At 51.5% G+C, this 24807-nt stretch overlaps 1 protein-coding gene and 1 pseudogene across 1 annotated transcript; one reads left to right on the top strand and one right to left on the bottom strand.

Moving 5' to 3' along the window:
• Positions 1 to 1187: 1187 nt before the first annotated feature.
• LOC119823627 lies at positions 1188 to 24807 on the top strand (annotated as a pseudogene).
• Positions 6982 to 21370, bottom strand: LOC119823103 (serine hydrolase-like protein). Its single transcript, XM_038342894.1, has 12 exons — positions 21304 to 21370; positions 19633 to 19782; positions 19441 to 19554; positions 19058 to 19099; positions 18682 to 18701; positions 18324 to 18398; positions 16843 to 16952; positions 15877 to 15956; positions 12077 to 12111; positions 8966 to 9048; positions 7794 to 7890; positions 6982 to 7156 (listed from the first exon to the last, which is right to left on the bottom strand). The coding sequence occupies exons 1-12, from the start codon at positions 21305 to 21307 to the stop codon at positions 7037 to 7039; spliced, it is 930 nt and encodes a 309-aa protein (XP_038198822.1). The 5' UTR covers positions 21308 to 21370; the 3' UTR covers positions 6982 to 7036.

Genomic DNA, 24807 nt, shown 5'->3' with positions numbered 1-24807 from the left:
TATCAGATGGGCCTCACTCCCTTCAAGATTATGTATGGGACACCCCCTCCCATGATACCAAGCCTCCAGAATGGCCTACTCTCTACCCTGGATGACCAGGATATGCTGAACTCCAGCCACAGACTGCAGTTAACCCACCAGCAGGTCTGGCCCCGCTTGAGGGCCATATATGAAGTAGCTGCTTCCCTTAAACCCCTCAGGTTCCAGCCAGGTAACTGGGTCCTCATTCGCAGACATCAGCACAAGACCTCGGAGCCGAGAAGGAAGGGTTCATTTGTTGTTCTGATGACCACGCCAACGGCCCTCAATGGCATCACCACCTGAGTATGCTACTCCCACGCCCATCCAGCAGATCCGTTCACCATCTCAGAGGACTACAATGGAGACGGGTGGATGTGGGAAGCTTCCAAACATCCCTACAATCTGCTAAAACTGCATCTTTGCCGCGGCAATCAAGTCGAGTCCCGTTGATTTTGTTTCTATTGCTAGCTACTCACGTCCCCTCTTCCTCCTCGATGCATAACCCCCATTCCCCATGGAACAAAACCTGGATGATTGTTAATGAGGACAGTACCATAGCTAATAGCACCTCTTCTGCTCAGAACCCCACCTCTATGTAGACCTTTGTGGCCTGGCAGGAGAAAGGTGGGACCCCTCAGACCAGGAACCATCCCCCAGGTATGGATGCAAAACTCCTGGATGGCTGGGATCAACTTAATCCTTGGGATTCTCTATCTGTCCTGGCCACTCTCACTAGAGGGAGCGACAACGTACTTGGGGGCTGCTGGGGATGTCTACTGTACCAAATGGGGATGTGAGTCGACTGGGTGGATTAGCTGGTCGCCCCCTGTCACTGGGGACTTAATTACTGTCCAACAGGCAGGGGATATGAAGACAGCCGGGATAGGGACTTGCTATGTAGGCAAATGAGTTGACTATGGACTCTGTTATGATATGGAGCGATACCCCAACCACCCCTGGGCGACTGCTGGAGGGCGCTGCAACCAGCTTGGCATCAAATTTACCGAGGTTGCAGAAAGACCGATTGGACCACCGATAAGACCTTGGGCCTACAGCTCTACCGCCCTGGCTGACTCAGTACTGACATTAAAGTTTCCATAGGACCCAACTGGGTCATTAATCCACCCCAGGCCCCCAGCCAGTCACCCCAAGTTCTGCCCGGCAGGATGACTCCACAACCAACTCAGGCGAATGTCCGCTCCAGCCTCATGATCACATCAACCGTCAACCCATCGATGGGACACGAGCACCCTTTAGTAGATCTGTTGGGTAGATCGTACCTGGTACTGAATGCTTCCCAACACAATTTGACCAAAGCTTGCTGGCAATGTTATGATATAGCTCCTCCTTACTACAAGGGCCTGGCAGTTAGTGCTTCTGTTTCCACGACAGCTGACATCAATCACTGCCGGGGGCAACAGAGCAGACAAGGCCTTACCCTAGAATAAGTGACTGGGCAGGGACTATGTATAGGGCAGGTTCCCCCAGATAAAGCTTCCATCTGTAATTCTTCACTGTCTATCCACAATTTCACACAGGATCGGTACTTGCCCCCACACAATGACACTTGGTGATCCTGCTCCCCGGGGCTTACCCTTTGTATGCATATTGAAGTCCTAAACCAGAGCAGGGGACATTGTGTACTAGGCAGGCTCCTTCCAAGAATACCTATCACACTGATCAAGAGTTCCTAGACCTGCAGCAAGGATGGAGCCAGCCCTTAAGGCTATGGAGACATAAGAGAGAGCCTATGACAGCCCTCACCCTTAGCCTACTTTTAGCCACTAGCCTGGGGGGGGGGGGTATTGGGCACGGGAATCTCAGCACTAGTGACCCAGAATCAATATTACTCCAACCTATGTGTTGCCATAGATGTGGAGATAGACAGAGCACATAGAAAAATCCATCCCCCACCCAGAGGAGTCCTCCCTGGTGGAGGTAGTCTGGCAGCACAGGAGGGGATTAGATCCTCTCTTCTTACAGCAGGGTGGGCTCTGGGCAGCACTAGGGGAAGAATGTTGTTTCTGCACTGATCATTCAGGAAGAATCAAAGACAGCATGGCTAGAGTTAGAGAAGGACTGGCAAAGCGGAAAAGAGAACGCCAGGCCAGGCTGGGTTGCTTTGAAATCTGGTTTAAGAGCTCCCCTGGGTTGACCATTCTCATCTCTACTGGAACCCCTGGGGATTCTGCTTTTTTTTTTTTTCTGAGACAGGGTCTCTCTGTGGCTTTGGGGCCTGTCCTGGAACTAGCTCTTGTGGACCAGGTTGGCATCGAACTCACAGAGATCCGCCTGCCTCTGCCTCCCGAGCGCTGGGATTAAAGGTGTGAGCCGTCACTGCTTTGCTGGGCCTTGCATTCTTAACTGGCTAGTAAAACTCATGAAAGGCAGGCTGTGTACAATATAACCTATTGTCCAAATATCACAAATCTATAGACCTCTCAGGACTGAAGATACTTAGGAGAACTGTCAGGAATGGAGGATTGGGTTCACTATAGTTACTAGAATGGGGGTAATGAAGAACCAAAGTTCCTCCATTTTGTCTTCTGCCTCCATCGTGTGTCTTGTATAAGCTATTTCCTATAAAACATTCCAGTCCTCAGAAAGGGCGAGGGGCAAAAGTAATGGGGTAGCCACCTGGACAGTCCAGATGGTTGCAGAATGTCCCCACCTGAAGGCCAGCCGATAAGAAAACTTGACAAGCCGGGGAGGCGCATGCCTTTAATCCCAGCACTCGGGAGGCAGAGGCAGGCAAATCTCTGAGTTCGAGGCCAGCCTGGTCTACAAGAGCTAGTTCCAGGACAGGCTCTAGAAACGACAGGGAAACCCTGTCTCGAAAAAAAAAAGAAAAAAAGAAAAGAAAAGAAAACTTGACAAGCAACAGGTGATATTCAAAAATAAAATTTCTGAAAAGTCCCTGGATATGAGTCAATCAGGATTGAACCCATCACCCCACACCATGCTAATGTAACTTTTCTGGGTTTTGCCTTTAAATAATGCCCCCTAGAACGGAGGGTACCCCCTCTTGCTGTTGCTGCGCCAGTTGCTTTGATAAGGTTCCTGCCAGCTTGTATTGTATACACAATAAACTTTGCTTTTGTATTTCGGTGAGTCAGACTCCCTGGTGGTCTTTTGGGGTGCCCACGGACAGGAAATAACAGTGTACAATCTGTCTTAGGTTGCTATGGAGGTAAAGCAATATACATAAATCACCCTGGTGGTGCATACATTTGATCCCAGCACTTGGGGAAATGGAGGCAGGAGGATCAATGTTCAGGTTCACCTAGGATAAGTGGGATAAGTGAGACAGCTACATCAAAAAAAAAAAAGTTTGACACAGGCTTTCACTGTAACCTCAGATGGTCTGGAACACACAGATTCAGCTGGGATTCAGCTGGGATTACAGCCATGCCCAGCTGGGACACTTTTATCTGAGCTCACTTCAATTCGTAAAAATTAAAATTCTAGTGTCGTGCGAGGTGGTGCACAACTTTAAACCCAACATTCGGGAGGCAGAGGCAGACACAGACGCTGACGGATCTCTGTGAGATTGAAGCCAGCCTGGTCTACCAGCTCCAGGACAGCCTGGATTACATGCACACACACACACACACACACACACACACACACACACACACACACACACATATTAACTTTAACTTGTGGGAGCAGACATGTGCCGTGGAGTGCATGTGGAGGTCAGAAGGTAACTGGCAGGAGTCAGTTCTCTCCTTCCAAGGATGTATGAGGATGTCAGGCTGGGTGGCAAGAGTCTTCCCCCTCTGACATGGCTCCTTGCTTACAGTCTCTCAACCCCAAGCTGCTCACCCCTTGCCCTCTCACAGGCGAATGAACTACCAAGGAGAGACTGTTTATGCATCTCTCTTCTCCATCAGAATCCCACAGTGGCTCCTCAGTTGCACCAAGAGTCAACTGACTACTATTTATTTTTAAAGATGTATTTATTTATTGTGTTATGAGTGTTTTATCTCCATGTTTGTTTGCAGGAAGTGTATACCGTGCCCACAGAGGCCAAAAGAGAACATCAGATCTCCCTGGAACGGGGATTACAGATATTTGTGAGTGAAAGGAGCAAACCGGATCCACTGGAAGAGCAGTCAGTGCACTTACCTTCCCAGCCTTCATTCAGCCTCCCCAATGAGCCCTCACCAGTCCCATCAGACCCTGCCTCCCCTCTCCACCTCCATTTTGGTAAGGAACATCTAAGGCCTGGGGATGTTCAGGGAGGGAGTCCTAGGGCTCAGAAGGCGGAGCCTTACGTGGAGTCGTCGTCATGGAAACACAGCTATGCCTGGTGGAGCAATACAACTCCGGTCCATCCCTGCGCTCCCGGGTCCGCTAGGTGGTGGCCCTCAAGAAAAAAAAAAAAAAAAGCCGGAGCGGAGAGCACGAGGGGCTTATACCGGACCCACCCGGTTATTCAGGTGAGCAGCTGAGGACCGGGAACTGACCTCTTCGCTGGGAGGTGGCCTGCGGGTGGCGGAGGCCACAGCAGCTCGTCGGGGCGCAGGAGCCCGCCGCGCCAACTCTGGCCACTGACCCCGCGGGCTTTGCTCAAAGAGGCCTTGGGAGCGCGCCCAGCGCCCAGCTTCAGCCACTGAGGTTTGTCATCGCTGAGCTGCTCGCGTCTGCTTCTTCAACAAGAGCTCCCTGAGTGTGGTGGCCGCTGCTGTTTCTCCGTCCCCAAAGAAAAGCTTCCCTAGCTTTATGGGAGTGGCATCCCAGCGGTGTAGATCCTGGGAAGGTGGGGCTCGCTCGGCATGAGGGGTCAGGCGAGTCAGCCCCAAGCTGAAGAATGGCTGGAGGAAACAGGGTCGGTCTGCCAAGCACAACAGCCAGTGCGGTGGGGGCTGATGGTGTGAGGCAGCGAGTACCCCGAGAGCGCAGAACAGAGCCGCTGGCTCACTGTGCCCGCGCCGGCCATGATTACCCGGCCATGATTACCCGAGTACGTGGTCCCTGGCTCCCTGGGGGTGGGATGGACGAACAGGCGGGCCGGTGGAGCTAGACAGGGACACAGAGAAAGGAACTTGCTTGACATGGGCTCTGGCCTCAACTCAGGGTACCGCGAACTCTCTCCTGCCCTCGTAGCTGTTCCAGTCAAGTTCTCAGAAAAGCAGCAGGCTTCTCATTACCTGTACGTGAGACAGCACAGAGTTCGCCAAGACACCCAGTCCACGTGGCCTGCCAATAGGACCCTTTTATCCTCAATGTGCCCCCGTACTGCAAAGAGGTAAGCAAGCCTGTGTCAGGGGTCCAGTGGGGTTCAGAATGGGGGCTTGTCATGGGACCTACAAAATTCTGACAGTCAGTTGGAAATGCCTGCAAACCCTCATTGTAGGATGTTGAAAAGATCAGGTCTCTCAGAGTAAGAAAGTGGTTTTGTTTGTTTTAAACTCTGTCCAAACAGAGCCTCACTCTCCCGGAGGCTGTTCTGGAACTCACTACATAGTCCAGGCTGACCTCAGACTTACTATCCTCCACCACCCATTACTCCCTCCACTCAGTACTGTTAATGAATGCTCACACGTGGCTTCAAAATTATTTTTCCTTCCAGTGATTTTTTTTTTTTTTTTTGGTTACTGGTTAGGTTTTCTTTCTTCTTTGTTTAAGAAAATCTAACAAAAATCACGTGCAGTCCTGTCTCGACATAATGATGTGTTGCAGAAGCTATTTCATTTATGTACATTTGATTATTTTGTTTTGTTTCAGACAAGGTGTCTTGTAGCCTGAGCTGCATCTTACTCATTATGGAGATGACGCTATGTGTAAACAGGACAGACCTAAGAAGTCCCCTCATATCTTCCTGCCAAAGCTGACCAGCATGCCCAGCCCAACACTCATTCTCTCAGACTTAGGAGTAAAGCTTAATCAGTTGTCATCTGAAGTCAGTGACACCGGAAGTCCTCATCTTCATTGCAGGCTAGCGAGATCTGCCTCCATGTTGTCTTGGGAGCTGGTCAGGGTTGGGCACTCAGATCCCCTGGGTAGTGTTGACCTGGGCTCCGAGTCCTTCTGGGCTATTGTGGGTGCCCAGAGACTCTGAGGAACTGTGGGTGTTCATGCTCTGCTCCCCTCTGACCATGGCAGGAGTGCCTGTCTCGACTCCTGGCCTCCTGTGGCACCATCAAGACAGTGGAGATGCAGGAGAAGCCTGACCTTGCCGAGAGCCCTAAGGAGCCAATGTCGAAGTTTTTTCACCCCAAGCTGGTTCCGGTAGGCTGCCCAGTACCTTCAGGTTCCATTGAGTGGGGGCAAGTGGGTGGGGCCTGGGTGGGCTCAGCAGTAGACTTTCAGACGGACCACTCTCTGTGGCTCTGAGTAGTCTCTGCAATGTGTGCTGTAGGCGGTTGTCAGGTTATGGGCTCTGATTCTCTCAGGTGAGCCACATTCATTGCCTTCCTGTTTACCTGTCTGCCCAACGCAACTTCCGACCCTACTGAGCTGTTCTGGATGTGGAGAGCTTGCATGGAGAACACAAAGACTGGCACGCCTGCTGCCTCGGGGACTGTGCTTAGGGAATTAGATGCCAGGCCAAGAAGCTGCTGTCTCTACACCCACGCAGGCTGGAAATCAGGACTAGAGGAGGATTTGGTCGTGAGGATACTCCTGGGAAATGTGGTTGCACTCTGCTCTGAACCTGTTACCCTCCATGAACCCCTGCTGGCAACAGAGTCATTCGGAAGGCAGGAAAGAGGGAGGAAGATTTTATTTCCACAGAGACTGGTGATAAGCACAAGCTCCAGAGACCCAACCGCAGCCCCGCTCCCTCAGTGGCACCAGCTTAGTACAGCTCACCTACCGCAAGCCCCAGACCACTGTCCCCTTCCTGAAGCCACGTATTAAAGGTTAGACTCTTCTTCTATTTCCCCTTGCTTCTAGCTCTGCCACAGGATTCTCTGCTGCCTCTCTTGGTCTCAAGCACAGTGAGACCCCCCCCTATTTTGTGGCAGAGGGTGCTAGGTAGGCAGTGTGAGCAGCTCCAAGGCCAGAGCTACAGCCTCGAAGAGGTCCTGGGTTGGCTCTGTAGGAAAGAGCTGATGAATCCAGCCACAAGATGGGGCTCATTCATGTGGACATAGTGATTGCCTGGGACTTCCACATACTGGAACCGCTGGAGAAAGGGGCAGGAGGTGAGATGCTGCCCATGCAGGAGACTCCCACAGCTGCGTGTCCAAGAGGGTCAGAGGCAACCTTTATTTCTAGCAGCCTGGGGACTTGGGGTCTGTTCCAGTAATGTAGGCATCTGAGCTGTGAGACTACCGTGGTAATCTGGGCATTCACAGTCAGGGTCAATTCTGCTAGTTCTGATGGAGATGAAGCACTCTGTGCAAGGCAGGTGTCAGGACAGCTCCCACTGCACAGAAGCCTGAATAGCAGATGCCCTTTGGGGTAGCATCTGGTTGTTCTAGGCCTTGGAGATTCTAAATGCATGATGACCATAGAGGGCCAGGACCTACACAGGCTCCTGGATCCACCACGGGCCTCCTCCTGCCCTGTAGCCATCACACGTGCCAATGTGCTGGTTCCAGGAGCAGTGGAGGCAAGCACAGGGCTGCTTCTCAGAGGTGCACCCCACAAGTAAGTGTGGCCATGGGTTAGGGTCCTGAACTCTATGTGTCCCAGGTTTCTGGGGCCTGGATATGGAGGGGTGAAGCATCCACTTAGGGAATATAAGGCCATCAATTTTATTAATGTGGGTTTCATAGCAGTCATAAATACCTGTGACCTTCCCCGGCCACATGCCTTACCTCCTTTAAGATGGCTCTTAGCATGTCCAGGATGAGGAAGAGCGGCTCCTTGCTCGCATCGTTCTCCCGTCTCACATCAAAGTACCCCTGTGTTGCTCTGGGCAGGAAGAAGTGGGGGTGTCTCGGCTCTGAGTCTTAACGGAGCCCTCTGCCCTGTCTGTGTTTCAGGACCTGAGGAGCCCAAGCCTAGGCTGATTCTGATTTTCCTTCACCTATGTACTTTTGAGCCTAGACTGATCCTGGGGTTCAGTCATTTAATACCAGGTTCCTCTTAGAGCTGGTAGCAGGCTAGCACAAGCTGAGTGTCTGCTGGGGTGCAGCTGTCAGTACTGCGGAAAGTGGGGGCCACTGAAAGCTGGGCTGAGATCTGAACCAGGTCTCAAGCTCAGGCTTTTCTGTATAATAAAACCTAATTTACAGATCGCACAAACATTCCCGTCCCTATTTGAAGCACACTGTAGCCTAGGCTGGCCTCAGACTTCACAGACTAGCCATGCCCTCCCTGAATTGCAGGTGTGAGCCACCATGCCCAGCCGGTTCCTTTTTTAAGTTTTGATTTGCCTTAATTTATAACAGTGTTAACAAGTTTTTCCTGAATTCACGGCTGTCGCTGCCACCACCAAGCATCAAGGAAAGGATCAGGCTAGACAAACTATGGGTCGCTAGCCCAGGAGAGGTTCCTAATTCAAAATTCCCAAATGTAAAGACAATCCTGGGATGTCTGTCACCCCACTGGTCATCAGAGTTAATTTGGGGATCTGGCTAGGGGTGTGCCCCCTACTCATCACTCCAGGTGCCTCCTTCCTGAAGCTGTGCACGCAAACAGGACAACCTGTCCTAATAGAGCGGGACTCAAAGTCCCCAGATTCCAGTGCCGTGTCTGTGACGTGCATTCTGCTTTCTCAGCGTGGGAAGTGGAATCATAAGCACAGCCCATGTCAGGCTTCCCCAGAGACCTGCCGATCTGTGCTGCAGTCCTCACCCCTGCCCTCTGCTCCCAGGCTGCTGCTTCCTTGGCCTTCCCCCTCCCAGCACCTGCTGACAAGGATGCTTCCTGAGAAAGGCTGAGCGGGCAGTCGTGTGTTGTCACCCTGGAGAACTGGACATCTTGTGCCAGGCTCCCTCAGGTTCCTGGTCCCTGGGTCTGTCAAGGGCACTCTGTCTAGACTCACTTGATGAGCAACACATTGGCCTGCAGGCTTCTGGTATAATATGCAAACATCTCCTTGCTGACAAAGTCAATGACGTTCTCTGGCTGCAGAAACAAAACCAGGGTGAATCCTTACCATGAAGTCCCATGCCCTCCTGCAGTTAGAGTCCTTATTTCAGGGCAGCTGGGTTCCAGTGAGGTCAGCAGGGCCACCCTCCCCGGGAGGCCAGTGTCCACCAAGTCCCTTACTCATCAAGGCTTCTTGGCTTCCGTCTGCCAAAGTTCTGTCTCCACCCCCATCTATTCACAGAACCCTTTTAGGTCGGGCGTGGCTGTTGACTGGAGGTGACTTCTGGACCTGTTGAGGACTGAGAGCCCCCTGTAGCCCCTCCTGGTGCACAGTCCAGCTGTAGGCTCTAGGCTCTGTCACACAGAGCCCATTCCCTTCATGAGACTGCTTCCACTTGACAGAAGTGTGTTTGGACCACAACAGAGCTGAGTCCCCCGCACCTGAGTCTCCCCCCAGCCCTCACTGCTCTGGCCTTGCTTTTAACACACCTGCGCTGCAGTGTGCTAGGAGACCTCCAGCCCCGTGCAGCTACTGACAGACACTAGGACACACGCAGGGCAGGGGTGATATACAGGCTAGGATCAGGGGACTTCGTAGAGAAATGATATAGTTAATAGAGTGAGAGAGGTCAGTACAGCTGGGCTGAGGCTGCAGGTCAGTGGCAGAGAGCTTGCCTGTTATACACGGGGCATGGTCAGTATCTGATACCCAGTTCTCAGACACACCATGAAAAAATTCACTCTTGGGCTGGAAATGGGTTAGTCAGTAGAGGGCTTGTGACAAGGCCTGCATCTGATCTGTTGTTTAACACAACTGGACAATGTGTGATATTCCTACAACCTCAGCCCTCAAGAGGCAGGGACACGTCGATCCTTGGAGTGCGCTGACCAGCCAGGTCAGCCTATTTGGAAAGTTTGAGATCATCTCTAAAATAAGTAGATAATAAATAAATATGAGGCTGGCGGTGGTGGTGCACTCTTTAACCCCAGCACTTGGGAGGCAGTGGCAGGCAGTTCTTTGTGAGTTTAATGACAGCTTGGTCTACCGAGCTAGTTCCAAGATAGGCTCCAAAGCTAACAGAGAAACCCTGCCTCAAAAACCTAAACAAATAAATGTGAGTGTTGCGGCTGGGAACAACACTGAAGGCTGACCTCTGACCTCCACGTGCACAGCATACACATGCTCTCATACAGACACACACAACACGGTCACTGCTTATCCTGCTCCTCAGACTAAAGTCACCATGGGTCCGTCCTCAATACAAAGATTCCCACATCGCCCAGGGGCCGCACTCTCTCTCAGTCTGGTCCTCACGTCAGAGCAATCGGAGCAACCGCAGGAGCTGTGACAAGGCAGGAGGGCTGCCTGCCAGGGAGACCCTGTGGCTTCACCTCAAGTCTGCAGGGGGAGGGGTGCAGAGGGCTGCTCTGAACCCTGGCCACAGGCATGGCCAACAGGAGGAGGAGTCTGACGCAAATAGGTCAGGGCTGGGCCTTGGCCTCTAATCTCCCTCCTTCTCCTCAGGAACTGGGGTTGTCTGGCTCAAGGGTACAATCAGGTCTCAAACTTAATTTTAAGTTGGCCCCAGGGCAAGGATTAGGGGACATTACCTCCACTCATGCCTGCAGACATGAAGCTCTTCTGAGTTTTATGGCAGCTGATGTCTCCACTGTGGGCTGACCACACTGAAGGCCCTTCCAATTTCCTGACCCACCTTTTTTCTCTCTTTAAGTAGTAAGATTAACCCAAGAGCAAAGTCACAGGGTGTAAGACCTGGACCCAGGTCGATGTGCCCTGCTGTGCCCCAGACTTCTGGGGTCCTCCTCCAGGGGAGATCGCCTCTGTCCTCTAGCCCCACAACTGGCTTCTTTAACTGTGAGGGACTTCTTCAGCAAGAGAGCGTGGAAATGATGCAAAGTCCTGAGACAAGGGTCTGCGTCTGTGTCCACGCACATGTATGAAAAGACACTTGGGATGCGAATCTGTCAATGTGTGTACACATGTATAAAGACATAACTGGGAGAAAGATCTGGGGATGTAGCTCACTGTATAACACTTGCCTAGCCTGTACACGTCCTGGGGTTCAATGCCCAGTACCCCTCCTCCCTGCACATGTGTGAGAGATTGGGGATGAAGTCAGAACCCTTGTGCATCGCTGGTGGGAACATAAAATAGTGCAGCCTCTGCGGACAGCAGTTTAGCGCCTTCTCCAAAGATCAATCCTGAGTCACCGCGGGCTCCAGCAGTCTCTTCTGGCAAAGCCAAGAACCGGAAGCAAGGACTCAGACCCTTGTACCCCATGTTACAGTAGCATTGCTCTCTATTGCCAAAACCTCAACCCCATTGTCTGTCAACAGAGGAATGGAAATAGAAAATGTGCTGTGGGCCAGGTAGATGAACACACTGGCTGTCAAGCGAAGTTTGATCCATGACACTCATGGAAGAAGGAGAGACTCCCATGAATTGTCCTGATTCTGCACAAGCATCCCTCTGCCCTTACACTAACACACACACACACACACACACACACACACACACACACACAAAAGTAAAAATTACATAGATAAAAATAAGACATATATGTAAGAAATATGTTTCAAGAAAAAATGTCAGAGACTTGCCTGCCTCTGCCCCCATGTGCTGGGGTTAAAGTCCCCAGGATGGAACGGTTAGGATTCAGTCTCACAAGTGTAAACACAGATGTGTGTTTCCCATGAAAGGGTCTGGACAGCATGATGCTGAGAACCCAAGCCCAGAAGGGCAAACATTGGTTCTGCTTTCACGAGGCCCCTAACAGGCAGCCTCACAGGGACAGAAAAGTAAATTAGGGGTTGTTGGTGAGACAGGCGAAGGCTTAGTGTTTTAATGGGTTCAATGTTTACTGAGGATGACGAAGGTTGGGCTATATATGTCGGCGATGGTTACATAAGACAGTATATTTAATACGACCCGGCAGTGTGTTTACAGGCAGCTAAAATGTGTCTATTCATATAATTTTAAAACTGCTTTTAAGAAGAGGCCACAACCAATCTGTGAGGGAAGCTGTTAGACAGTGGTACTTACCAGAGAGATCCTCCGGTCCCTGTTCAGCACCAGACCTGGAGGAAGCACAAAGCATGGGTCTCTCTCTAAAATCTAGGAGCTTTTCTGGTTGCCAAACTCTCAGGTAACCTCAGCCTAATGAATCCAAGGCAGAGGCCTCTGTCCAATCCTGGAGTGTCACCCAAAGGCGATTGCTTGTCCTGCTCAATGAAGGGTCCTCTCTGCACTTGCAGACTCGTGACCTGCCTAGGCTTGTACACGCCTCCAGGTCTGGGGTCTGGCTGCTCAGAGAATGTGAAAATACTTCAGAAAGTAGGGGTCCTAGGACTGAAGATGGCTCAGCAGTAAAGTACTTGCTGCGTCTGGTCCTAGCACCAACATGAAAGCCAGACATGACAGCAGGTGTCTGAAGTCACAGTGCTGAGGAAGTGCAGGCCAACCTGCCCACCTGCATCCTTCCAGTGCAGGTCTCAGAAAATACGCTAGAGGGCAGAAGAGATGATCAGCAGGTAAAAGAACAAGCTGCCAGTTCTGAACCTGAGTTTGATCTCGGGATCCCCACGGTGAAGGTGAGAACAGAGACCATGGATTATCTTCTGACCTCCACATAGGTCCATGGCACGCTCACATGCACATGCACGCACACACGCATGTGCGGAGCAGAGGAAACCCTGAGTAAACCTGTGCTGTTGACATGGGCATGGCCATCTCAAGGACCCCAGAGCCTCAGACCCATGGAGGAATGACACAGTGTCCCTGCCACAGCCCCTGAGGCTCAGAAGAGATGGCAAAGCCTTCCTCTGGTGGATTTGACAGTGTGTGCAGGAAACGTCCACCATAACTTCTACACCCTGGTATTTACAGCCTGAAGACAGCTCCCTCCAGAGACTGCTCCAAATAAAATTAGCTGAACCTGCCTCCTTGATCCAGAAGTTCCAGGAGCCCCTCCCCCTTGTTCATCTGTATGTAATCACCTGCCTTCTTGTTCAGTTGTACGCAATAACGCCGCCCCTCTGTTTAACTACATAATAAATACGCTGAGCTTCCAGAGTGCTGAGGCTTTTCTAACCACGTGTCCTGACCACTCGAACCCAGCTATTTTTTTTTCTGTCTTCATTTTCTTGCTGCCCCAATCAGGTCATCCCTGGGAGCCGTGGGAGGACATGGGACAAGTACGGGTGTGCGCGTGCGCGCGCACACACACACACACACACACACACAAATGAAAAGGTAACTTTTTTGGAGGGGATCCCCATCACACATACTGTTTTCTCTCCCCCCACCCAAGCACAACCGCCACTCAGCAGGTGGAATCATCACTTGCTGTTTTTCTGTCCAATCCTCACTGGACAGGGAGCTTTCTGATGGCAGGGGCTGGGGCCCCTACGGGTTAGACAGGTTCAGACTTCCTGAATTCAAAATGTCTAATTCTAAGACACAAGTTAGCTAGCTGGGTAGAGGAGAAGCTCAGAGCCCCAGCAGGAGGGAATGCATGGCTGGAAGAGAGGTGGGGCCCCACACAAGCACACTGTGACCTCCACAGCAGCCCCACTTTCTATATAGCCCAGGATGGCTTCAACAGCACTATCGTCCTGGCTCAAACTCCCAACTGCTAGGGTTTCAGGCAGGCAGGCAGGCAGGCCACCACACCTGGTCTGTAGCAAGCGCTGGGCTATGGGTTGGAAAACTTGTGTTCAGACAGGCATGCGCATAAGGCTGTGCTTCCTGGGTCGTTCCAGATCCTGGTTAAATCAGCTTTTAGCCTTATGTCCTGCGCTTTTGGGAACTCTCTCTGGCCAAAAGTGGATGCCTATGACTTCTTCCTCACCTGCACTACTCAGATCATGGGGGAGGGGGAAGAGAGAGAGAGAGAGAGAGAGAGAGAGAGAGAGAGAGAGAATAAATGAATGAATATATGTGTGTGTGTGTGTGTGTGTGTGTGTGTGTGTGTTTTGGGGGTTAGGCCCAGAACAACAGTTTTCTAACATTGTCTGTATCTAGAAGCCAGTAGGATCTGGATTTACCTTCTCTTGAGCTAATTCTGCTACAGAGGGGTGCTCCTGCCACAGTGCTCCAGCCACTTGCCTGCTCCCCAGCACATGGCTCACCTACTCAGCAATGCCGAATGTCTCCTAGGTGACCATTTGTTATCTGTGCCCATATCTGAGGTAACTCAGAGGCCTAATCGGATTCCACGGACTGGCTGGGAGCATGCCTCTTCTGGATTAACCCATTTCTATCCAGGAAACTGATGAGTTGGCCATCTTTGTGGGGCACAAAAGCCTAGGCCCTCAACCTTCCTATGGGTTTGTAGGGTAGGGAGGCAAGCTCAGGACTAAAGCCCAATAGATCTGAATGGCAGTCTGCACCCAAACACTCCAGAACTGCTCCGTGTGACCCTCACTTGGTGTTAGAGCCTTCCCTACAGGTACAATGTACAGCCCAGGAGGCCTCAATCAGCGGTTGGAATTAGAGTCACACAGGACAGGAGTTCCCTGTCTCTGCCAGGGTCTGTCGGCTGCAGTGCCCATCACTCCCTAGTGTCTTCCTCTTGGCCAACAGGATTTGACAAGTTGCCCAACCCCATGGGACTGGGTAGGTGGAGATGAATCCTGTGTCATTAGGTTCTTAGAAATTAATTTTCACAACCTCAGTTGAGCCTGTCAGCCTGCGAGAACAACAATCTAATGACCTTGTCTGTTTCCTAACAAAACTGGGGAGTCCCATGGTTGCTCAGCTGGCACCAACAGGAACTGAACCTGGTTTTGGGCTCAATCTGGTGCTCGTTCTGTCTCATCACACCACCTCTCATAAGCCTTCACCTCACCCGAGCTTGGCTCCGTGCCCCCCCAGGACACTCACGTTTACTCCGTGGTTGTTTGTTATTATGATTAATCTGGAATGTCAATTTGACAGGCTTTAGAATCACCATGGAAACAACCCTCTGGTATGTCTCTGAGGGAGGTTCTAGAATAGATGGAGGTGGGGCAGCCTACCCAGACTCTGGGCAGCACCACCCCGTGGACTGGCATCTGGGACTGAACAAAAGAGCAAGCTGAAGGCCAGCATTCACCTCTCTCTGCTTCCTTGCTGTGCACACAGTGTGACCAGCTGCCTCCTGCTCCTGCCGCCACACCCTCCCCATCATGATGGACAGTCCCCTGAGACTGGGAGTTAAACCCTTACTTTTCGAAGTTGTAAGAATATTCTGCTGCAGCAACAGACAAACATCTGATGGATGATTGTCATCTTTTTCTTCTAAAATTTTCATTTTCTGCCCAGCCTCGCCCTTGCCCAGTCCCAGGAGGTGCCATTTCCACTAAGGGCATCTGTAAAGGGCATCCCCTGGAGTTGTGCCACCTACAGTTTCTGCACCCATGGAGACAGGGACAGTGTGGCTCACTGCCAACTCACAGTCTTGATGGGGAGCTATACCTCTCAGACCCTTAGTAAGAGTTCTTGACAAATACATGGAACATGGAAGAAGTAACACAAGAGACTCTCACGTCGTCAGTGACTGCCAGAGCCATGGCACCTCCACATCTTCTGCAAACCTCCTGCACATAGGCCCAGCTGGGCACAGCCATGACAGTCACCAACTTTAGTCCAAAACCCTACCAACCTTCACACAGAGTGTGGCCTTCTACAGTGCCTATGTGACATTGTACCTGGTCCTCGGCAATGTGCAGCCTCAGTTTCCCTGCTCTCCAGGACTGTGTATGAGGCAATGGGGGAGTCAATGAAGCAGTTCAGTCACCGAGTGTCAGCTTGGCACATGTGCCCTTCCATGTTCTCCCTCAGTAATGACAGACGGTCCTTACCTGTGTCCACCTTCCTGGTTCCTCTCTGCAGTAGTAGTTCTGCACACTCTTTACTCAAGTGGTTGTTCTTAGCCAGGAACCTGGGATACAGAAGACATTAAAGAAACCAGACCCAGGGGCCACACAGAAAGAAACACATGCAGCTGTAGATACTGTGCCAATTTTGAATTCCAGCGCTTCAGGAAGCTGAGGCAGGAGGAATTGAATTCAAGGCCAGTCATGGCTACATAGTGAGTTTAAAGCAGGCTGGAATTATAGCGAATTCTCTCAGAATTAAACAAAGAAACAGACAACAGAAAAGACCGGGGATGTGGATCAGGGGTAAAGGGCTTAGGTTTGACCTCCAGGAAGGACAGAAGGAAGAAGAGATAGAGGGAAGGGAGGCTACCCATGAACAATGCGCATTTCCTTCAGAATCAGTAGGGATTTACAGCATCAGTGCATCTGCCTGTTATTCTGTTTGTGTCCCATCCTCTAGACAACAAACACAAAAAAGGGAAGCCCTGTCTGACCGTGCACACTCCAGAAGCAGTGAGTACAGATATGATCACGGCATTCCCAGTTGGACCGTGAGTGCAGAATTTAGAGGCCAACGTGGCCACGAGGCAGGGTGGATGTTCTGGAGTGGAGGCTGCCAGGCAGCTCTAGCAGGAGAATGGGAGAGAACTGCGGGTAGCCAGAGAAAAGAGGTGTGCCATAGAGCATGAACATGGGGAGAAAGAAAGAGCCCCCACAACACAGGCAGCACGAGGAAAGAGGTGGTGGCTACACGGGGCTTCTGAGAAGTGTCCAGGAGGACTGGTGCTGAGTGACACCCCAGGGGGAGGATTACTGGGGGTGGAGGTGAAGGGGAGGACATTGTGAGGATGGGGAGGACGCTGTACCTTCTCCCTGACTTGGAATGTTGCCCACCGGAGCACAAGGGTCCCAGCCCACCTCTGCTCTGCCCTGGCTGCCAGCACCTACCCCTGCAAAAGCTCCTCAGGGCTGGATACCCTCGGGGACTTCGGGGAAGCTTCCACCTTCAGCATGTGTTCTATGTTCCTCCGTTTGTAGGTCAGGATGTTCTCCATTTCCTAGGAATTCAGCCAGAGCAGGTGTATAGGGATGCCCCAGATAAGGGGTCTCGTCCTTCCCCTGGTCCTGCCTGCTGCCCTCCATGTCCCTCTGAGGGATTAGTCCGTGCTAGCTGTCCTTTCTCATTCAGCAGAGGTTGCCTGGGACAGCTAGAGGGATGTGCTTTGTAGAGGTGTGACACTAGGATTCATTAGGGCAGGCAAATTCAGTGACGTCAGTGAATGCTGTCATTGCTAATGATAGGTAGGGGGTGCAGGGTCCAGGCAGGTTCCATCGGCCATACATCATGTCCTCAATGGCAGGTTCTGGCTTTGGGGGGCTCAGTGTCACCCACCACCACCCAGGAGGAAGCCTCAAGGCTCCCAACTTGTTTCGTCAGTGGGGCATTACAGAGACCAAAGGTCAAAGTTTACCATAATCTGGGTATTGGGTCCACACTAGCCTATGAGTTAATGGTTTGTGCAATGGAAAATTGCTGAGTGCTTACAGTGTGCAGGGACTGGAGACATGGGGATAAAAACTAACTCCAGCAGGGAAGGGTAGTGCACACCTTTAAGTCCAGCACTTCAGGGGCACAGGCAGGCAGACCTCTGTGAGTTCTAGGCCAGCCTGGTCTACATAGCTAGTTCTAGGACAGTTAAGGCTACACAGAAAACCCTGTCTAAATAATCAAAATAAAAACAAACAAACAAAATAATAGCAGCTGTAAGGAAGTTGGGGCAGGGGCATTTCCAGGAGTTCACTGCCAGCCTTGGTTACAGAATGAGCTCCTGTCTCAAAAAGAAAGAATGAGTTCTTATCCTCAGGGAAGGGATTGCCAGTTTGTAAAGGAAAAAAAGGAAAGGTGGAAACGGACACAGTGGAGTCCCCTGGAGCAGACTCACATCCTCAGGGTCACACAGGTAAGGACAGAGCCAAGCGTCAGATACAGGACAGTACTGGCTGTTGTGAGCGCTGCTGCTGGTGTTTTTCCATCAGCCACACTCACAGTGGATGGATCTGGTTGTGCTCCTCGTGCACAGCACAAAAGAACTGGTTAAGCTGCTGTGGCCCAGAGTTCCTCCACCCATGGCTGCCCCCCTCATCCACCTTCTGCTGTTTCCCAGTCTATGTGGGATCCATCAGCACTCTGAAGAATCCAGGCCACACACTGGGCTTCCAAAGAGTTCCCATACCCTGGGCCCTGACATTCTCAGTGTCACATGCTTCAGGATGCTGCCCTCTCTGGAGGAGATCGCTGGCTAACTAATCCAGCCTGTGCCACATTTCCTGCCTCATTAATGCCCAACACAGGAGACAGAGATGAAACTGCCCTGCTCCCCACAAAGTCAGGGGTCCTGATCACAGCCTCCAAAGAAGCCTCGTCGTACATTCGAGTCCAGGGCAAATGGCGATGTGTCCAGCAGCATAAGTTTGTCCACCATCTCGGGGAAGGTACAGGCGAACTAGAGAGTGAAAACAGAGATGGAGTTAGCGGGTGAAGGCACAGGCTTCCCAGAGCCGGAGTCTGCTGTCCTGTCAGTGTGCTTCTCCCAGACCCAGCCACAGACCCAGTGACCCTACGTGGGACACGCAGAAACTCTACAAGGGACCTTTATCAGAACACAGTGTGAATGTGGAAACAGCCTCTGCTGGCCACCGCATCCACTGTGTGAAGGGGCTCTTCCTAGCCTACCTTCTGCTTGCTTCCCAAGGTCCCACGTGACCACAGAACAGCCAGCTACTCACCATGCTGCCCACAAAACCACCTGTCAGACAAGAGAACAGAGCTGCCATCCTATGTGACCCCTCGCCAATATCCTCACCCAAACCACTTTCCTAGGGGCTATCCCATCCCCAGCTTGTCTCCCACCATGGGGTTGGGACTCTGCATCTTCAACTTGGAGCCTTTCCCTGGGCCACCAAGGTCCCTTCACCTGAAAACACTCGCAAGGCCACCCCTTCCCTCATCTGAGACCAGAGGCACAGTCTCTAAGATAAGCATTTTGGGGTCCTCTTATTGTTCCTCAGAGGGGCAGGGAAAATCCCAGGTACCAATGCATCAATCTTCCTCCCTCCCCTATAGTCCTCCAAAGAACTCAGGGCCTGGCCCAAACTGACTCACCAAAACTGTGGCCCAGGATAGAGAACTGGGTCCATTTAAAGGCTGAAAACACAAAGTCAGAAAGAGTTTGCACGGCCCAGCCTCACTCCAAACGTTTTTCTCTGTCTCCATTGTCCTCCAAATAACTATAGCACCCCACCCTGGAGACCAGCTGAGTGGGCTCAGCTCCACTGTGGGAGGAAGCGAGCTTGCTCCTCTCAGCTGCTGGGAGAACTGGAGTCAGACCCCAGACATCCATTCCCAGCCAGCACTGCCTCCTAGACACAGTATCCTACTCCTGGGGTGAGAGGGGATGTCACAGAGGACCCCCATCCACACACACTTCCCCCCCCCACAAACACACTCACAACCTCTCCATGGCATTCACTTTCCCTCTTGCTCACCTGTTGCCACCCGTCGGACGTCACTCACAAAACTTTGGTGGTAATATGGGAAACCTGGGTTGTGATGGGACGAGAGTCCGTGACCTCCGAAATCCATGGCCACATAATGGAAACCTGCAGCACAGAGGAGAACGAGAAAGGGGTCTGCATGGCAGCTTCCACCCCTCCTCTGCCCTTCAATCCATAGCCCACCTTGTGGAAGAAGAGGAATGAGCCTGTCAAAGGAGTTGGCATTATCCAACCAGCCATGCAGGCAGAGAACTGGAGGGTTCTTCTGGGAGCCCCAGACTTTGACAGCAATGTGGCCCCAGGGCACAGCCAGCTTCAACTCTGAGAGCAGACCTGTAAGGTAGAAGCAGTCATTCATCTCCCGCATCCACCAAACCAGCAAATCGTAAGCCCTTCTTCTATGCATGCAGCAGCATGCATGGGCTTCAGTGCTGATGGCCTGTGTCCTGGCTTTCGATAGCCGGACTGCCAGATATCCTGAGGAGGGAAGAATAACTGGATTCCCTGGGCAAGAGAGAATTCTGAACAGGCTTTTCATATGTAACCCACTGATGTTGGGACAGAATGGGAAGGAGTGTGTTGGGGCTGCTGCCTTGAATCCTGCCACTTGTGAGCGGTATGACCTTGAACTGGTGGCTTAAAACCTCTCCATCCTCAGTTTCCTTCTCTGTTAAATTGCTGTAAATAGATTACAGTGACTCAACTATAGGGACCCCATTGAAGAGGCCCCCATGGATGCCTGAAAACATTAATGTACCCCATATAATGATGAATGCTAGCTATATTTTTATATATAAACACCCATGATAAAATTTACATCATAAATTGGCACAGGAGATAAACAACACTTAATAAAGCACTGTTTTTAACAATAGACTATGATATATGGGATTTGGTGACACGTCCCTGTCTTCTCAGTAGAAGACAAGGTAAAAACAGATCAGGAATTGAGGTCAGCCTTGACAACATGAAACCTTGTCTCATAAAACATAAATCACCAAAACAAAAAAAATACTGTAATGAAAATTTGTGCTGGGGTCTCTGTCTCTGGAGATATTATATAAGATCCAAGTATAGCTATGCACATCTGTAATTGTAGCCCTGAGGAGGCTGAGGCAGGAGAATTGCAGCCAGTTCAGAACAGACTGGTATAAGGAGGTCCAGGCTCGCTAAAGCTACATTCAAAGAAACATGAGAGGTCCTGGAGGGACAGTCTTTAAGGTGCCTCGGGATTTACAACACCACTCAGAGTAGCATCCCACTCAACGCTGGAGTTTGCACTAAATATTTTTGGACTTTGGAGAACTGAACTCTTGCAAATAGAAACCGGGGAGACTGCCGTGGCCAGCATTTTCTAAGCCTTCAGAGCAGGCGCCAGGCACTTCATACAAGCCGACTGCCCACATGTTGAGTTGGAACACTGCTATTTTCAGTACACAGACCATGGAACTGAGCCACAGGGAGGTACAGAAGATAGCCAAACTCATTCGGAAAGATCGAGAGAAGATTTATGGCAGACAGCATGATTCCGGGACTCCAGCTGGCCCTACTCAGGTCAGGTGTGTCCCAGAGCTTACCTCCTCATGTTGCTGACCCCAAAATGCAACCCCAAATAGCCATGCTCACACTCCTCTAATCTTAGGGCTATAGGGACTCAGCAGCGGCCTCGAGACTCCTTTGGGGCCCACACTCTGGCTCACTGCATCCCAGCACTGCTGACTGAGCCAGGACACCCAGTGGGGAGGGCGGTGAGGGTCCGCTCCACTTGCCCGAGTAAGTGAGTGGGTGCATGAGGGTTCTCGCCCGCTTCCCCCTTCCCACTCCGATCTAAGGGGCCCTGAGGGGCATTTTCACCCATTGCTCTTTCAGCGCGGCTGTCACTCCTAGCTCAGGAGGTCACAAGGGCGGAAGGACTCAAAAGCTCGAGTCCCGCCCACTGACTTTTTCTCCTTGCCCGGATACCGCCTCCCCCTCGTTCCCCCCCCCCCCCCCCCCCCCCCCCCCCCCCCCAGAGGCCTCGCTTTAGCCCCAGGATCCGCCCAGCAAGCCACCATCCATAGGCCCCGCCCAAAACGTAGGGCCCGCCCCACGCAGGCCCCGCCTTCCAAGGCTGGGAGGACTCAAAAGGTTCTTGCCTGCCCTGGTGCGGTGGCTTGGCTGAGCGGTGTTGGAGAGATAAAGAAGGCTCTGAAGGAGACGCAGATGGCAGGACCTATCCCTGGGCAGGCCGGCATGGCACAGCAGCTGGAGCAGGCTCCAGTGACCCCACAGCAAACAAAGTGCTCTGAGGATCCGCTCTGGCTCCCACAGAGGTGGGACGACTGTGTTTACAGCTTAAGATGTCATCCATGTCCCCACTTGTCCGAGGCCATGCAAAAGAGCCAGGAGCTATCCAGCTTTGATAACTGGATGAAGAAATGAATGTATTGTAATAGAGCTTTGTGGTGGAAACCACCCTGAGGCAAGGAAGGATTCTAAACTGGTTCAGTCCAGAAAAGATGAAGAATCCAGAGTCCGGCTGTGGGCATGGTGCATTCATAACACTGAGAAAGGCAGATGGGGACTCGAGGCAAGCCTGGGCCACACTCTAGAGACTCAGCCCCTGTAAACCCACCCTAAAACAAAACCCTAGGAACTCAAACCACAAAACACTCCCCAAACGAGCACATGCAAGCATTGAATTTCACCACCAGTCCCTCTGCCGACTGATCCACCTGATCTGTCCACCTGATCATGGTGTCAAACAGTTGACACTGGGCTGAGGTGAAGCTCAGCTGGCAGGGGGCTTGTCTAGCAGCAGGAAGTGTAGTAGCCACACGTTGGGGTGACATCTGTCAGGATCCAGCCTCAACGGGTTCGGACGTCCCAAGGTAGGAGCGTGTGGATGCGAAATGTTAGGCAAGAAGAACAGAGATCTGAAGAAAATACAGAGATATAGGATAGAACCTGAAGGGCAACCAGAGAATACTGAATCTGTCCGTGTCTATTTTCCATATGCTTATACACCCCAAACCAAAATGGGGGGAAGAAGGCAAAAGACTGCTTTAACATGTCACAGTGGACAAACAGAACAATTACTTGCTTCAATACCTGAGACGTCAAACCGCTATTTCCTGAGTTAAGCATGCTGATATTTTAGGCAGGACACACAGCAACAACACCTTAGACAAGTATCCTGCAGGAAGCCACTCCCTGGGCCAAACCTCCTGTCTAAAATGAAGTAGCAGGAATAGGCTTGAATTCTCTGATTTTTGGTCAAGGTGGACCGGACCCACCTCTACGAGCCTTATTAATATCCAAAACACCAAGTAACCACAGCCTGGGTGAGGATCTCGTTTGTAGCCACTCCTTAAGTCAGACTTCTTGTCAATAACTTGGAAAGACCAAGAGTAGGCTTAAACTCTCTGAGCTGAAGTCAAGGTGGAATGGACCCACTTCTGTGGACCCCCACATATTCCTTTTAATTTATTTAATAAAGCCTGAGCTTTGGCCAGAGGACAGACAACGGTGCCTGGCCTGGACATCTTTTATTTTTAGGTTTACCCATCACAAGTGTGTATACACACACACACACACACACACACACACACACACACATATATAGAACATCCTGTCTTAGGTTACCTTAGGAGAAAAGCAATATACATAAATCACCCTGGTGGTGCACACATTTGATCCCAGCACTTGGGAAAATGGAGGAAGGAGGAGCAATGTTCAAGTTCCACCTAGGCTAAGTAAGACTTCTGCCTCAAAGAAAAAGGTTTGGCACAGGTTTTCACTAACCTCAGATGGTCTGGAACACACAGATTCAGCTGGGATTACAGCCATGCCCAGCTGGGACACTTTTATCTGAGCTCACTTCAATTTGTAAAAATTTAAAATTCTAGTGTCGTGCGAGGTGATGCACACCTTTAATCCCAACATTCGGGAGGCAGAGGCAGACACAGACACTGACGGATCTCTGTGAGATTGAAGCCAGCCTGCTCTACCAGCTCCAGGTCAGCCAGGGTTACACACACACCTTTTTTTTTAACTTGTGGGAGCGGACATGTGCTGTGGAGTGCATGTGGAGGTCAGAAGGTAACTGGCAGGAGTCAGTTCTCTCCTTCCAAGGATGTATGAGGATGTCAGGCTGGGCAGCAAGTGTCTTCCCCCTCTGCCATGGCTCCTTGCTTACAGTCTCTCAGCCCCAAGCTGCTCACCACAGGCGAATGAACTACCAAGGAGAGACTGTTTATGCATCTCTCCTCTCCATCAGAATCCTCAGTTGCACCGCGATTCAACTGACTACTATTTATTTTTAAAGATGTATTTATTTACTGTGATATGAGTGTTTTATCTCCATGTTTGTTTGCAGGACGTGAACACTGAGACCACAGAGGACAGAAGAGGGTGTCAGATCTCCCTGGAATGTAGGATACAGACATTGTGATAGGAGGCAAACCTCCATCCTTCCAGTCTCCCCCAAGTCTCCTTATGACCTGTATCTGACCCTGCCCACTCTCTCCACTCCTATTTGACAAGGAAGGGGAACTTCTTGGGGCTGGGCAAGTTCTGATTGGTGGTCCTAAGGCTGAGACAGCGGAGTCCCACGTGGAGCTGTTGTCATGGAAACACAGTTGCACTGGGAAGCAGAACACTCCTGTCCATGCCTGTGCTCCTGGGTCCACAAGATGGTGGCTTCCTTCTCAAGACTGGGGCCCTGGCTCCAGGAGCCCTGCTCCTCCCCCCACTCCCCTGGTTCCTCATGTCTCCGTGAGATACAGGGGGGTTCCGACCCTGAGTTTGTTGCTTGTCTGTTCATGACCCACCCTAGCCTGGGGTCAGCCTGCTTTTCACTGAGCCCACGGATGTCCCAGCAGCAGTTGGCTAGCTAGGAGCATGGCTGTCCCTCACCCAGACTGTGGGACGATACATGAAACAGACTGGCACCATCTCCCCTGGTCCAGGGCTGGTATGAGAACCTTGTGTCACAAGTGGAAAGGCTCCATGCAACCTCTCTCTCTCTCTCTCTCTCTCTCTCTCTCTCTCTCTCTCTCTCTCTCTCTCTCTCTCTCTCTCTCTCTCTTCCCCCCTCAGGGCTTTTAGGTAGCTTATGTGGTGTTCCAGAAGCCAAGTGGAGTGTCAGCTGCCTTGAATCTGAAGGGCCCATTGCTGGTTTCTACAGAGAGCCACCCAATGAAGAGCGGGATTCATGGTCAGTACCGCTGACTGTGTCCAGTGCTTCCTCCCCAGGCCTGGGTTGGTGAGGGACATTTAATGGGGCCAGCATCTGTGAATGCGACAAGGTGGGTCCCCTCTTCCCAAGGGGCCTCAGCTCTCAGGGCTGTGTCTGAGACACATCAGGACATAGCCTGA

The sequence above is a fragment of the Arvicola amphibius genome, chromosome 9 (genome assembly GCF_903992535.2).
Source record: "Arvicola amphibius chromosome 9, mArvAmp1.2, whole genome shotgun sequence".
In the NCBI taxonomy this organism is placed as follows: domain Eukaryota; kingdom Metazoa; phylum Chordata; class Mammalia; order Rodentia; family Cricetidae; genus Arvicola; species Arvicola amphibius.
Note: the sequence above shows the minus strand (reverse complement) of the source record. Positions and strands in the feature narration are given on the sequence as shown.

What these genes read in the sequence shown, in the direction of transcription:
- LOC119823103 (XM_038342894.1), bottom strand. An exon ending in CATTCCTCTTCTTCCACAAG is followed by an intron (nt 19,555 to 19,632) that starts GTGGGCTATGGA and finishes TCTGTGCTGCAG; the next exon opens with GTTTCCATTATGTGGCCATG. An exon ending in AACCAGGAAGGTGGACACAG is followed by an intron (nt 12,112 to 15,876) that starts GTAAGGACCGTC and finishes TGCTTCCTCCAG; the next exon opens with GTCTGGTGCTGAACAGGGAC.